This window comes from Rhipicephalus microplus, chromosome X (genome assembly GCF_043290135.1).
Source record: "Rhipicephalus microplus isolate Deutch F79 chromosome X, USDA_Rmic, whole genome shotgun sequence".
NCBI lineage: Eukaryota > Metazoa > Arthropoda > Arachnida > Ixodida > Ixodidae > Rhipicephalus > Rhipicephalus microplus.
In genome coordinates this window covers 227,031,905-227,047,159 of record NC_134710.1, presented here as the reverse complement: position 1 = coordinate 227,047,159, position 15,255 = coordinate 227,031,905, and the positions used below count along the sequence as shown (strand labels likewise).

The 15,255-nt window shown below is 42.4% G+C and overlaps 1 protein-coding gene across 2 annotated transcripts in view; it reads right to left on the bottom strand.

The window, feature by feature from the left end:
- The window catches only part of sfl (N-deacetylase and N-sulfotransferase sfl), a 74,013-nt gene that overhangs the window by 46,389 nt on the left and 12,369 nt on the right, over positions 1-15,255 (bottom strand). For both annotated transcript variants that reach the window (XM_037435560.2, XM_037435561.2), the window contains exons 3-4: positions 8,595-9,220; positions 4,237-4,466 (exon numbers count right to left, since the gene is read on the bottom strand). In XM_037435560.2, coding sequence (XP_037291457.1) covers positions 4,237-4,466; positions 8,595-9,162 — 798 coding nt within the window. In that variant the 5' untranslated portion in view covers positions 9,163-9,220. The remainder of the gene's footprint in view (positions 1-4,236; positions 4,467-8,594; positions 9,221-15,255) is intronic.

Here is a 15,255-nt window from a genome sequence, read left to right as displayed (position 1 = left end):
CAGCAAGTTTGCACGACGACTATCAGGAACGGTTTTCACATGCCACCAGTTTGCCAGAAGCAGAGATGGCAGAGACAGATGACTTCACAGACTGTGAGAAACTGTCAAGAGGTCATCAAGCTTACAGGTAACGGTGCCACCGAAAATGACGTGACTTTTCTGGAGTACGCGCTGTGTGAGCAGGATTTGGCGGTGACCAAAAATGGCGGACGCTGAAATCATTCAAACAGCCACTAACGTAGGGGACAGCGGAGACGACAGCGATGACGAACGACCTCGACAGGTGCCGACATCTTCTAAGTGAGAAATTTCCTGCACTTGCTTCGAAATTGGGTCGAGTGCAGCGGCACGTAAAATGGACTGATGCGATGCGTCAAGCAGCTGGAGGACGCCTTCCTAGGCCTTAGTACAACCGCAAAGCAAGACTAGTATTAAGCTGTTTTTCTGCGCTACATAAAATTGCAGTGTGGCAAAACCCAGCCGATCAAAGTCTCTTGTAATTTTTTTTTTCTCTTAAACCTGCACAAGAAGAAATATTAGAAACTACCACTGAAGAGCCGTTAAGTAGCAGTGATTTTTCTGAAAAGTGCTCATTTTTCCCCACAATTAGCACAACTTTGCTCAACATGAAAATTTGCTGATGTCAAAATTTTCCCTGGTTTTGGCAACTTCGAGTTAACGAGGTATTGCTAAATACTCTATGAAGTGGATGAGTGGATGGCTGTGACCATAGTTCAGTTGACGAGTTATCCGAAGGTCGCAGGTTAAGTCCCCGCTTGGGGTAAGTTGTATTTTTGTCCACTTTTCTTTCTTCACATTTACATTACAACTACTTTTAATAACATCCCCTATACTTCCTTGGCATCTTCATCTGTTACGTCTCATTATCATGGTTAAGAACATTTTCTTGTTTGGGAGTGTCAGCTAATCACTTTCTGCCGGATGTAATATTCTTGGATAATTCAAAACGCTTCGATAACACCCATAAGATTAAACTTGATAACTGTTATATACCATATTTATTTCAATATAAGTCAATCTTTTTTTCCAGAAAATGTTGTTAATAACCAGCTATCGACCTATATGCACAATCAAACCAGCCGAAAGCGCCGAGGTTATGGCGTTCAACTGCCGCGCCCGTTATTCTTCATGCGGTTCCTGCTGCATACGCATGTTATATACCATAAAATCTAAAATAAAGACCCCCCCTCCTCCTTTCTGACTACCCAAGTAATGGAGGAAAAAGTTATTCTTGTAATAGTCGCGTACCACCCCCGCGAAATGCAGCCGCTCCGCCGTGTTTGCGATGAAACACACAAGCCCACTAGCCGTGCTTCCGGTGGTGCCTTCTTGGCGCGCAGCCGCACTGACACTACTGTGAGGGCTCGCTGCCTTGCGCTTTGTTCATTGTACGATCGGCGTGATGAGGTGACGGTTTGCATTTACTTTAGGCGCTGCGCCGTGCTCCCTACTGGGCTGCACAAATGAGGAGTTTTTTTCTTCTAACTACTACCGCCATATGGTTGTGCGCGGCTGCGACGATGTCACGTCGGCAGAGCTACACAGGTGACTTCAAGTGCCACGTGGTACTTATTACTGAAGACTCGAGCAATTGTGCCGAGCAGCGCGAGTTCTGTGTAAATGAGACATTGATTAAGGGTTGGCGAAAGCAGCGGGACCGTCTGTTTGTGTGCAAATGTCGGCGTCTTGCCTTTCGCGGCCCAGCAATCAGCAGCGGTGGCAGCAAAGACGACGTCATTTGGGAAGTGGTGGATGCTTGCGAAGAATTCGATGAAGATATCGAAGAACCCAATGACGATATAGATGACGGCCCCGGCAGCGATTAGGGTGCTAAGTTATGTAAATAAAGGTGTGCTATGTTTCTATTTGTCTGTTTCTAAACTATAAAAAAAAATATTGATCGACTTATTCGTATATATATATTTTTTTTTTCCTCTCGTAGAACACTAAAAGTAGTAGTCGACCTATATTCATGCCCGATCTATTCTCGTGTAAGCACGGTAGCTATCAATTTTTGAAATGCATGTGTGCGCATACTGTATGTACCCCCATAGTAGGTGCATGCATTGCACATTTTCTTTCACTCACAGTAAATAGCACCCACCACTGTTTTCAATCACCTAGCTGGTCCTGCTACCAGTGTAGTAACTTTAAAATTACTATAGGGTTTAAGTAAAGTTCACTACAATATATGCATCGCATGGATTTTGATCTTGTCATCATAATGAAGATTGCATTTGGTTACATAATTTATCATGTTGCTCTTGGCTAAATATATGAACCGTAAGAATGCATTACTGGATGTTGTTTCAATGTTGTACACTGGCCTTTGCACACTCGCTTCAAGCAGCTAAACTTTACTAAAAAAATAACAAATTCCACAAAATCATCATTTTTTATCATATTGAGATGCAATTGGCCTCATGCGGTGGTCCAATCGAAAATCACCTTTATGCCGAAATCGAAACCAAATAAACAGTTATTTTTATATGGTAAGCTTTATCATTACAATTTCTGTTCTAAGAAAGAAAATAATTTTTCAAGTTTCCCATTGACGGCAACAAGGAACTTCAAGGTGGAAGCTGTCGTATGACCAAATGGAAAGATAGCTATCAATAGGAAACTTCGAAAATTATTTTCTTTTTTAAAACAGAATTGTAATGATAAAACTTGCCATGTAAAACAAACTGGTTACTTCATTTCAAGTTAGATATAAAGGTGATTTTTAATTGTACAGCTGTTCAAGGAAGCCCACCGAATTCCGGGCTGCATGGCTTAACGAATTTCATGGGAAATTGTTCTTCATTCTTCAAGCGTGATGCATCACGTGACATACCACCACATGGTGCCAATCGAGTCTCAATATGGACAAAAACGATCTTGTGAAATTTCTTTATTTTTTTTTTTGTAGTAAAGTTTAGCTCCTTGAGGGGTCTAAAAATATTTTTTCCACAAAATATACCTTCTATGAAGTAAGTATTCATTGCTCAGATATTCATACAAAGTGCCGTATTGCAAAAAAAAAATGCCAATGCATTTTGGCTAAACTCTCGGAGGCGTATGGGGCCGAAATATTGGGCTAATATTACTTAACTTCAAACACCTTAGACAAGCGCCTTTACTTAATATATAGACCAAGTTTGATACAGAAACTTATAGCGGTATTTTTAAAATTAATTTATTTACACACACACCACCCAGACAACATTCTGAGAAGTTGAAAAGGCATTCGCATGAGGAAAACTTTTTTTTCTCTCAAATATTCTAGCAATTCACTGCATCTAATGCAGTAAGCCAGCACGATTTCTTTCGGATACAACTGAGATGGTCACCAAAATGACTGGTACGTTTGGCGTGGAATGACCCACGTGCAAAGCAACCCAGGTGGTCAAAATTTTTGGAGCCTCGACTACGGCGTCTTCGATAATCCCTTTGTGATTGTGGGACGTAAAACCTCTACGATTATTACAATGGGGACACGTTTGAGGAAAATTAATGTCTGAACTATGTATAATGTCACTTCTACCAAAATTGCCAGAGGCATAACAAGGCAAATTTACTTGCAAACACAGTGCCGCACGATTCTAAGCAGCCATACTATGCCACGTTTGCACTGCATATGTAGAGGATATTGATCTATAAGTGGCCAATCCTGCATAGTGAATATGAGCCATTTTTACTGGAAAAATTGAACAAATATTTACAAATGATGCAGATAGAAAATGCTGCAGTTGCTGTAAATGAGTTCGGAGCAAAAAGAACTGCTGAAGCCTGCCCTCTGTTCTTTCGTAGCGCTTGCTAGGGTGTGTGAAAAATATGCACCAACATATATATATGAACAAATATATTAGGTGAAAAGCTAAGCATTTACAGAAAACATTAGTGACCACATTTAGTAAAAAAAAAATTTGGATCCCTGAAATGGGGGTGAAAAATCTAATCTTCCAACTGAAGTGATTTTTAAATGTACAATAATGAAAAAATTTTCAAGCCTATCCAGAAATATCCCCAAATCATTTCTTTCCATGGTGACAGCTTCTGTGGCTTAATATTTTTTGAGGCTGCAACAAAACAGGAGAGACTAGGCAAGAGTACAATGCGATTAGTAGGCTTTTGCCTGCAGATTCATCAGTCTTAAAAGTATAAACACACTTCCCTTACACTGCTACAGCAGCAATTATCCAAACAAATATATTTGTAATAAAAAAAAATTACCTGTACAACTGTAGTGTGTGGCCCATTGCCATCAGCAATATCGTCATGCTGTGACCTAGCTTTTGCCAAGGGAACAAAAGTAGAATGGTTCGGCTGAAACACTGTCCAATCTTCACCAGGTAAGTTGCCAGAAAATGTTTCTCCAGCCCGAGCAATTCTCAATATGGATGACAGAGGGTTCAGCTGGTAGTCTTTCAGGGCCATGTTTGTGTGCATGTACAGAGGAAGACCTGTCCAAAAGTGAAGAGGTTGATATCAATTTGGACATGCCTCAACGATGTGATGTAAAGCAGGCTTTTTAATAGGCAAGTTTGCATGCAATGTTAAGCAGGCAATTAAAAAGCATAAAAGCAATACAGTGAAGGCTGCAATACCAGCATCCCATTTACTCACTTGAATAAGAGCCAGTTTGTGGAGAGGATAGAGCTATGCAAATAAGAATATTGCAGGGACACTAAAGAGAAAGCCTATTACCCACATATTAATACATTACAATTTCCCAATACCGAAAACACTATGGGGCGACATGGTAAGCGAGAAGGCGCATTAAAAAAATATGCGGGTAGCGACGCCACCTTCGAATTCTTACGCAAAATGCCATGACATCATGGATTTTGATGGTGTCTACTAGTCGTGATTGACTTTTTTTTTTAGTAGACCAGCAAGAGGATAGTAGTGGGGCTAGCCCAATTTCTATTGCACATATGTACAAGAAGATTTAGTGTAGACAGGATGGACAACCTAGCCATATACAGTTGGAACACCTTTATGAGAGACATGCACTGGTGAGCAATTCCCGTCTTTTATATGAGGTGTCTCTCACAAGCAGAGTACCACGTATGCATTCTTTATCAATCCCTATTTCAATGCAGGCACACCGGCGCCTCTGATACGCAACTGTCTGTCACATCAGTTTCTCCTGCAAAGGTGTTAGCGTGTACAGTTTTCTACAAGGTGTTAAACTTCTCGGTAGCATTTGAATAGCCAGCATTTAAGTTGGCTAGCTACTCTAGTAACAACAGACATAATAGGGACTGTCCTTGCACTGAAAAACCAGAGTGGTTCACATTCCAGTCATACCATCGAAGTACTAAATCACACTCAGGTCGCTGACACAGTGAACAACACTTTTATTAGACAGACAGCCCACTTACATATTGCCTGGGTATGAAGGCCAGGTAACATTTCCTTGACCATACTTTTTGAGATAACAAATGGATAAAAAAAAGTAACACAAAAAGATAGGGTTTGGCAACATACTGGCATGAACAGCAAGTTAGAAAAAGAACCAAGAAAGAACTATTCAGCAAATTTGGGGTACAAGAGAGTTCGATGACAACCTAAAAATGGCCATGAAAAGGACACTCATGTAAAGCACTAAGCAATTTTACAATGAAAAATTATTTTGCCACTCTATAGTCAACAATTTCACTGAAACAGGTGTATTATTAAAAAGAATCAAGCTGAAACTCTTGTTTTTTAAAATTTGCAGTGAGAACATTGTCTCAAGCAATTTTTTTTTGGCAATGTACAGGTTGGGTCAAAAGTTCCCAGGCCACTATCCCATGTATCCCTATGGGAGTGTGACCTGAGACTTTTGACCCCCCCACCCCCCGTACATGTCAGAAAACACTCGCTGGCCATAATGGTAGAGAGAGGGACTCCCACACTATAAAGCACCACTACTGACTACTGCCAGCACCTAAATCTGTCCACAATAAACATAGCCTTATGATTACAATAATGCATACACTGCTGAAACTACACAACTCTTAATTCACACATGTGGCTGTTAGTAAATGGCAAGTTAATGACAGCAAGCTGCATTGCATCTGTTCTCAAGTGCAAAATTAGTATCTTTCCTATTCACATATCCAGGAAGGAGCACTGAGACCAACTGATGTAGTAATAGCTATAGTTGCAAGACACCACCGGCCAGATAATTTTTCATGTGCTTTAATTTATTTCCATTTGTGTCATAATTACTATGCTACAGTTGGGGACTAAGAAGGCTGGGAACGCAGGACAAGAGTATCGAGATACATTTGAAAAATGTATTTGTATGTCAAGAGTGAAATACTTTTAAGAAGTACCGACTATATTGTGATACTGTGCAGGGCACAGAAATATCTGTACTTTTTTTGCCGGAAATGAGCTGCCATATTTCTAAGGGGGAAGAGAGAAGCAATTTTATCATGAAAGCAAGACTTTCCTGCAAAACTAAGCAAAGGCACACCGCCAGTCACGCTCACAGTGGGAAAGAAGGCTTCCCTACACACCAAGAATGGCTCGTGTGGTAAAGCACCCAATGCCGTAGTGGCGTAATCACGGAGGCAGTACTCTCATGTTCTGTCAACGAAAGTCGTGGCCTCTCGAGGCAGGTGCTCCACCCCAAATTTTTGGGGGGCCGGCAAGCCATGTCAAGAGAATTGTGTTGGGGCCTAACCAACATTGTCTAAATAAAAGCCTACATGAGAAGCTGCTCTTGCCTAAAGAGCCTTAAACCACTCAGAGGTCCAAATTCAGTGGTGGTGGGAAAGTTGTACACGAGTGTACAACAAACACATAGCCGTGAGAATTTTTCAAAACGGTGCCGTAATAGAGGAGTTAGATGCATTCGATTATGAAAACACAGCGATCGCTGCTTTACAGCTCTTTCCTTTGCTACCATACACTGCTATCCTCTTTCAAAGCCACTTTGCCCTCTCGCTGAGCGCCCCTCCTGGTGTTTCTCTGCCCATCACACTTTTTTTCTTTTGCCCCTTTGACTTACCCCCCCCCCCCTTTTTTTTTAATTTCATGTTTTTTTCCCTCTCCTCTTTAACCGTCTTTAACCGTACTTGCCCTTTTTCCCTCTCGCTGTACCTTCACTCTCCATTCCCCGCGAGTGTATCGGTTGAGGTGTCCTCACATGACACAGTTATCGTGCACTCCACACCCCATTTTCTTACTTTTCCATCTATTTTTAAAGAATCACCTCTCTCCCCTTTCCACTCTCTCGTGGCATCCAGGTGCACGTGCTGTCTGTGCATGCCTAAAGAACGTGTGTGCCGCAGGAAGGTGGCGCGCGCGGGAAACACGACGAACAGCAACGAGCGCAGACAGCTGCTTGCAGACTAACTGGTTGCTCAACCAATTGCAGCATGAATGCGCTGTGCGTCAGAATGTGCTGTGCTGCGCATTACACGGAGGCCGGAAAGGCCCGGAGATGAGAAGGAATTGTTTCTTTGAATTTATGACGTGCCGGCGCATCGTATCACTGTCACGTCTGGCATCGTTGATCGTGACGGCATTCTCCACACGATGCACGTGTTCACTTGAAGTGTTTGAAAAAATATCAGAGGTGGTTTAGGGGCCCTTTAAGTACTAGTTAACGTAACAACCATCTCAGCATTACAAATCTTGTGTCTACAATAAAGGTATACTTTTTCTTAATTCACTTGTGTTCACTAGTGGTTTGAGCAATATGACTGACTTGCGAGTTTCAATGCGTCATTAACCACAATATTATCCTGTGCCAAATGAATGCCATTGCGGAGCATCGACATTTCTGAAATCAAAAAAGTATTCTAGTATTTGTATTCTTCCAATTGTATTCCTATACCTGTATTACTCAGCGAGATTTTTTAACCTTTTTTTGCAAAAGTATTTCCGAAATATATCCCATTGTGCCAAAGACATATGTATGTCAATATTTGTATTTTAGGCTCCCAGTGCATCTATTTTGATACCTGTATAGCCAGAATAGTTAGTAGAAAATTTCAACAAGTTACGAAAATATGGTAAGCAAATGCACTACCATATGATGATACCTCTCCTCCTTTCCTGGTTGTCAACCTCTTGATGAAAGAGCCCCAAACACACAAAGGCTTTTAAAAATTTATAGTAGGGTTGTTACGCCCCATTGTTGCCTGTCAGTTTTTGCAGTTTAAGGAGACACCTGCCGTCCGAGGACACACTGTCACTGGAAAGGAGGAGTGCTACTGTACCACCTTATTGTATTTGCAGATCGTATTTCCGTTACTAGCAAAAACTCTCTAGTAGGAATATAATGTGCTAGTATTTGAAGAAAGCTGACAAAAAGAGTCTTAGACTCTTTTTGTCAGCTTGACATCTTAGCTACAAGATGTTCTCACTAATGCTTTCAGGTTTATATGCACATAAACGGGAGGATAACCACAATTATTAGGCTTCCAGTAAAATAAAATATGAACATTGCAATACAAAAATATATCTAAAAGATACATCAGCTCTGGGCCATGCCTATCTCTATGTAGACATATCAATTTTCATAAAAGAAACCAAAATTACAGTTTCATTATAGTTGCATTCAGATTATATATTGTGCTTTCACTTACCGGAAAGTTGAGCACCTGTATAGGTGTCCTCACGCGGTCGAATGAAGCCAATGATGCCAACACTGTACTCCCGGCAGTATTTGTCAATGAGCTCTCTATTCCACTTGTGCATGGCAAGGTACTTTTCAAAGTTCTCAAATACGATCACAGCAAACTTGCCCTTGTCCAGATTTGTAAGCACCGGCAGCGTCTTGCCCGTTGTCTCCACCTTGAAGCGAAAGCGACTTCCCTCAAGAATTTCACAGATCTGCTTACCCAGCTTTGAGAATTGAGTTTCAACAAACACCAGAACGCGAGGATCAAGGCGAAGCTGTGCACTGGATGCATGTACATTGGCAGCACTCTGTTCGTGAGGCCCACTGCCATCGAGCTGCGAGCGACACTGGAAGGTGGGGCGTGGTGGCGGGTGCGACCGCAGAAAAACACGGAGCGAGTTGTGGTTGATGAAGTAGACAGATAAGAGAAGAGAGCTGAAGCCAAGGAGCAGTGCCCCGAGCATGCATCGTCGAATGCTGATCTGGCTGGCATGGCACCAGGGAGACACGACACTTAGGCTTTCTAGCAGCATGGCTCAGCCGCCAGGAGCCATGCTCCAGGTGGCACCCGCCGGCTGTGCCTTTCACATCCTGTTCCGAAATATGCACACCTCATTAGAACTCTCACAGGTCTGCTAGCTCCAAAACAAGAACCTATCATGCACAGTCCAAAACAGAAACTAAAACAACCATAGTGTAAGCTTATTACGCACTATACAAGAAAACAAAATCGACGTAGAAAGAATAACATGAGACAACACAAGCGTGAACTAACAGTCCTCATTTTTTCTATGTCGATTTTGTTCGATTCTTATTTTATTTCGTGCAATCAGTTCATTACACATTCAGCCACTGGATGGCACAGGTTATGCCGAAAGGTCTCAGAACCTTCCTGACTATTTTAGACTATTCTGATAAGATTGTGCGCACAACCCAAAAAGTAGAGTTTGTTCTGGGGTTAATACAGCCAACAACAATAATGCAAGAATTTCGAGCAATTTTAGCAGCAGAAAAAAAGTTGTTCAGAGCAGATTTGAAGCAGTAAGAAACGTGTTTAGGAGCAGGTTTGGAGCCTAAAGAAAGAATAGTATTTGACATCACTTGTATCGCAAATTTTCAGAGCATTGCCTTATTTATTAATGTACAGTGCTGCTAAAATGTAAACAAGAAGATAAGACAAATAGTGAGAGAGCAGTCACCCATTAGGCTCTGTATACAAAACAATGTCACATGGCACATGCAGGTTTGACAGCAATACACAAGTGCATTATGGTGAAGCATTAGAGAAAAGAAGGGAATGTCACATACAGTTCATGCGAGTGACACGTGTCACAATGTTATTACCATCTTTTTTTTAAAGAAAAAAAAGAAAGGGGTGTGGCAGCCCCTACAGACCATCTCCTCCACCTTCTCCTCCACCATTATCACCCATTGGATCTGCCGCTGACAGGCGGCTCTCAAACTGGGTAGCGAGTGGCGAGAACTAATTTAACTACATACCATTTATTTCCCATCAATTTACACTGTTTATTACTTCAGAACACTAATTTTACATGACACTTAGGATTTATTTGAGCCACTACAAGCATTATCACAACTGTCGTACAGTGCGAGCTGCAGCTCACACGGCAGCAGCGCTCCCGACCTACATAGCGCGTTTAGTAGACACATGATGGCTCCGCTGTGCCCACTCACCAGCATAGTTTGTCACAAGTGCATGGGTGGAAAGCAGCTGAAGTTTTGCAGGCGAACAGCGACTTTTCTGGACTTTTCTGGTGATTAACAGCAATATTGGCTGTTAAAAAGGTGTCCTATAAGGGACATGTAAGCAAAGTCACATGCTTGTGACTCCCGGTATGTTGATGTCCATCCATATGGCTCAATTTCTATGCCCACTGGTTCGGCACCCCATTTTTTTCGGTGTCACAATGAAGACTTGCGACGAACGCTTTCGTGCACATCAGTACCACCACTTCGTGTCTGACACATGCTCATGCATTTAGACAGTGCATTGCAATCGGTATGGCGAAGAATCTAGCATGACATGATTGACATGGAACACTTTTCTTTTCCAAGATATAAAAGTACTGAACATCCTCATCTTCGTTTACATGAAGACGTCTCGTGATTTTAGAGCATAAAACCTCAGAAATTATCATTATTATCAAGCATGAAGGCACCCTTTATTGCACGTGGTGCCTGAAATTGTATACAGCTGCATTTGCACCACACGAAAAGCATAGTGGCTCGACAAAAAAAATCCCTTGCCCACAAATAACCACAAGATTTTCATCAAAAGTGGTGAGCTTCAAAATTACAAACAATATTCCACACTGTAAATACAGAGATCACAATGCCTGCCCTTTGGTTAGCCTGTTCATAATGGGGAAAAGCAGATCAAAGGAAAAAAGGGGAATAGGTACTACAGCAATGTGAGAACGCTGTGTGCATCTGGCACCAAACTACCAATATTTCGGGCCTGAAACCCTCCACAGCCGTTTAAGCAGGCAAAATATGATCTTTCAAGCAGTTGGCACAAGATGCACTTTAATGGTAACACTGCGGCAAAATGAAACCCGCTAGCACAATTGAAGTTTTAGAGGGACACTAAAAAGGAAAAAGATTTTTTTGATACAAGTAACTTGAAATTTTACAATAACGAAAGCACCACTCTTACCGTGAGAAGAAGCTTGATAGGTGAGAAAATGTGAAAAAATAAAATACAGATGGTGAAGTCACCTTGAAGCTCTTGCATCAGCTCATGTGATGTCAGATTTTGACATCAGCTACGAATGTCTTCGTAATTGTTTATTGGTAAATATTGTTTACACTATTTTCTTAATACATCAACTTTTTTTTTTTTTTTTTTCAAAAGTGCAGCTTACTCTCACTGTGATTGCAAGCAAGCACGCAGCCACATTATGGCATCCCATGAAAGCCATTTATCTCTGCAGCTCATGATTTTCAAGTCAGCCAATGGCTGTAGACATTGGGTTTACGGCGCGGTTGTTTTGCTTGATGGCATCATTTGTCGAGAGAACAAGCAATTTCTAGCTGGCTTTAGGTTTAATTGTAAATTGCAAGCTACGTGCTGCGCTATAATGTTTGGCTCTCATGTTTTCAGGAGCCTCTATTACCGATTGGCAGCATTCTCCAACCAATGCTGAAAAACTGATGCAAAGCTCCTTTAAATGTAAAAGCTTTGATCACATCAGCTGTTATGCCATTTTCTCTGGCCAGTTTTTTATCAGAAATTCCTTGTAAAGCCCTTCTAATTTCTTCGGTAGTTACACATTAAACTTCAGTGTTCTACTCGACTTCAATTTCACAACAGCTCAAGACGGTTTATACGTGAACTGCACTGTTCCAAGCAGACATCTGCCACCTTCACTAAGTCCTTCAAGATGCTAATAACACTGCACTGTTTATGCTTTAATGCATGCATTTTGGTCTTTTCTACTAACCACTTTAATGCTACTGCATCTTTTTACTGCCGCCTCTATATCAGACATAGTTCCACTGTCGCTGTTTCTTCTTGATCAGCTTTGGAAGTTCAGCTCATTATATTTTTTTTTACCATGGTTACTTTCACCTGGTGTCATCTTTTTATTAGGTCTTTAGGGGTTTGAGAGAGCTTGCTTACAATGCACCAAGAGAGGAAGCCTTGGTACTTCTCCTCCCATTTCGATTGCTGCTTAGGAAATCAGCCTAATCATAGTTTTGCTGGTATTCTCAATGTCATCAGTTTCTTGTTTTTATAGATTGCATTTAATCTCAAGTGAACTTCTATATTCCTCTGTTTTTATTCCGATTTTCTATAGGTTGGCCTGCTTCTTAGTGATTAATTTCGTTCTTGTCCTGTTCAGGTTGAGTGCGCTTTTTGCCCTCACTAACCTACGACTTTTACATTTTACATAACCACAACAGTCGACAACCGATTTTCTGGACGCCCAACATTCCCGGCCCTGTCAAGTTTCCTGTAGAGTCAATGTATTAAAAAAAGTCCGAAATTCCGCCTATAGCCTTCGTCATCCGATTTTCCAGACTTTTTACCGCTAGCCGCGGACTTGAATTCACCACCAACGCTGCCGTTGCCCAGTCAAACTGCCAGCCGTAGCCCAGTCAAACTACAAATTTCACTGTGTTCATTCAGCTCAGCAGTAGATTGTGTGCTTCAGCATTCACATTTCCCAAGCGTCCACATCCACAGAGTTTTTGGCTGTTTGGCGCTGCCTTTTCCTCAAGCGAATTTGCCATTAACAGCGATCGCACCAACTGCACCTTCGTTTTCTACCGCGCCTTCGAAGTGCACAAATCGCCTTCGTAGGCCTACAATGGGAAAGAAAGCCACCATCATCAAACAAGTCCAAAGCGGCCAGTCACAGGCAGAGGTGGGGAGAGAGTTTGGAATTTCTAAGCAAGCAAACTGTTTCGGACTTCATGAAGAACGAAGAGAAGGTCTTGGAACTGCCCGCCGAATCAACTGGGGCTGCAAAGAAGAATGCGAGTCAGGGTGTTTATTTGAAGCTCGAGAAAGCGCTCCTCGTGTGGCTCAATGCCATGATCAAGAAAATCCTGGGGTCAGGTGACATCCTGAAGCAGAAGGCAGAGGTTCTTGCCCTTCGAATGAACGTGAAGAATTTCAAGTTCAGTGATGGGCGGCTTCGCAATTTCAAGAGCCGCAATGACTTGAAATTCAAGAAGATGTATGGCGAAAGCGGCACCGTCGACGATTCCCTGTCGCCGAATATCGAAATGGAAGGCTGCAGTCCTTGCTTCAGCAGTTTCTACTAGGTGATATTTTCAACTGCGACGAAACCAGACTGTTTTACAAGCTGCTGCCAGAGAAAGCGCTTGCATGTGCTGGTGACCCTTGCTCCGGCGGTAAGCATAGCAAGGAGCGGCTATTGTCCTCATTGGCAGCTACATATCGGGTAGCGAGAAGCTTCCATTGCATGTGATAGGGAAGTTTCAAGGGGGCAGTGACTGTGCCTGTTCTCTATGAAGCCAACAAGAAGGTGTGGGTGACGCAGCAGCTATTCGAAGTGTACGTGCACAAGCTAGACAGAAGCTTCAAGCAGCAACATCAAAAAGTGCTGCTGTTTGTGGATAACTGTGCTGCGCATAGCCACATCAAAGACCTAAAGGCTGTACAGATTAAATTTATGCCACCGAACACCAAAGCAATCCAGCAGGCGATGGACCAAGGCGTGATTCGCAACTGAAGCATCTTTATAAATCACGCGTGCCGAGTCGCATGTTGCTGTTCTCCGACAGCGGGAAAAGCTACGCTGTTGACCTCAGGTCTGCGGTCGACATGATTGCTGGCTCTTGGAAGGCAGTTATGCAAGAGAGTCTTCAGAACTGTTTTCGCCACACAGGCTTCACAGTCGGCGCCGAGACTGCCCTCTCGCCCGAAGAAGACAGCGTGTGTGACGAATTTCCATATGCGGACGTTGCCTTTGATGATCTGCGCGCTGCCGGAGTTTCGATCTGTCAATTCTGCACAGAGCTCAAAGTGTTTGTCAATGTCGGCAAAGCCGACACTGACAAAGACTGAGCTGTGTGCGGAATTCACAGATGACGAAATGAGTCGTCTAGTTACGGAGGATAATGACTACAACACCGAGGCCGAAAAGGCAGCGCCTACACAGCCAACAAGCTTGGAGTTGATGCGAGCACCGATGGCACTGTCGTCGGTGTACAGCGGCAGCATGACATTACTCGAAATTGAGGCAGACATGATCGCAGGCAAGTGGAATGCCGTGCAGAAGAAAATCAGCAACTTTTTTTGGGCCCAAGTGTTGATCAATAAGGTAGCGCCGGCCACATTGAATTTCTTTTTTTTTTTTTTTAACAAACGGCTCTTTTCAGAGCCACCTAAACGATGCATTCGCTGGATTACAACGAGAATGTTGTACTGCTGCCATTAGCCTCTCTGTCAGCGAAAAAACTTGTAAAAAAGGTGCATTTTCACATGCATTCATTTTTCCAGACGGCCGATTTTTTTTAACATTTTCATGGTCCCTTGAGGGTCCGGGAAATCAGTTCTCAACTGTACTTTAATGTCCTGTACTGTGACTGGCTTCCTCCAAATTATAAGATCTCTTTAATTTTATGCTTCTCTATTAGGTCTTTCCCATGTCCAGTTTCTATTCCTATGTTCTCCGAATAAGATGTTTATTATAGTGTGTATTCCTTTCGGCAAATTCCATGAACATTTCTCCACTATTGCTCTTACGAGTTGACGCCACTGCTTTTGAATGTTTGTTCTCCTTTCTGCTTTCTTCCCGATTTCATGTTGAGACTCCCCCGAACTATGATGCACTTTTCATACATTTTTCCTTGCCAACTCGACCTCCTCATAGAACTGCTCCACTTCTTTGTCATCATGGCTCGATGTTGAAGAGTGCTCTTGTGCTACTTTAGGTTTGTATCTACAATTTAGTTCTGTCACGAATGCTGCTCTTTCACCGATGTAAATTCATCCACATTACCCACAATAGCTTTGTGGTTTAGAAACACCATGCAACACTACTGCTTTCCTAGCAGCCCTCTGTGACAGAAAATTAAGTCAACACTGCCTATGCTTTTCCAGTTCTTCATGGCATAATTAAAAAAAAAGA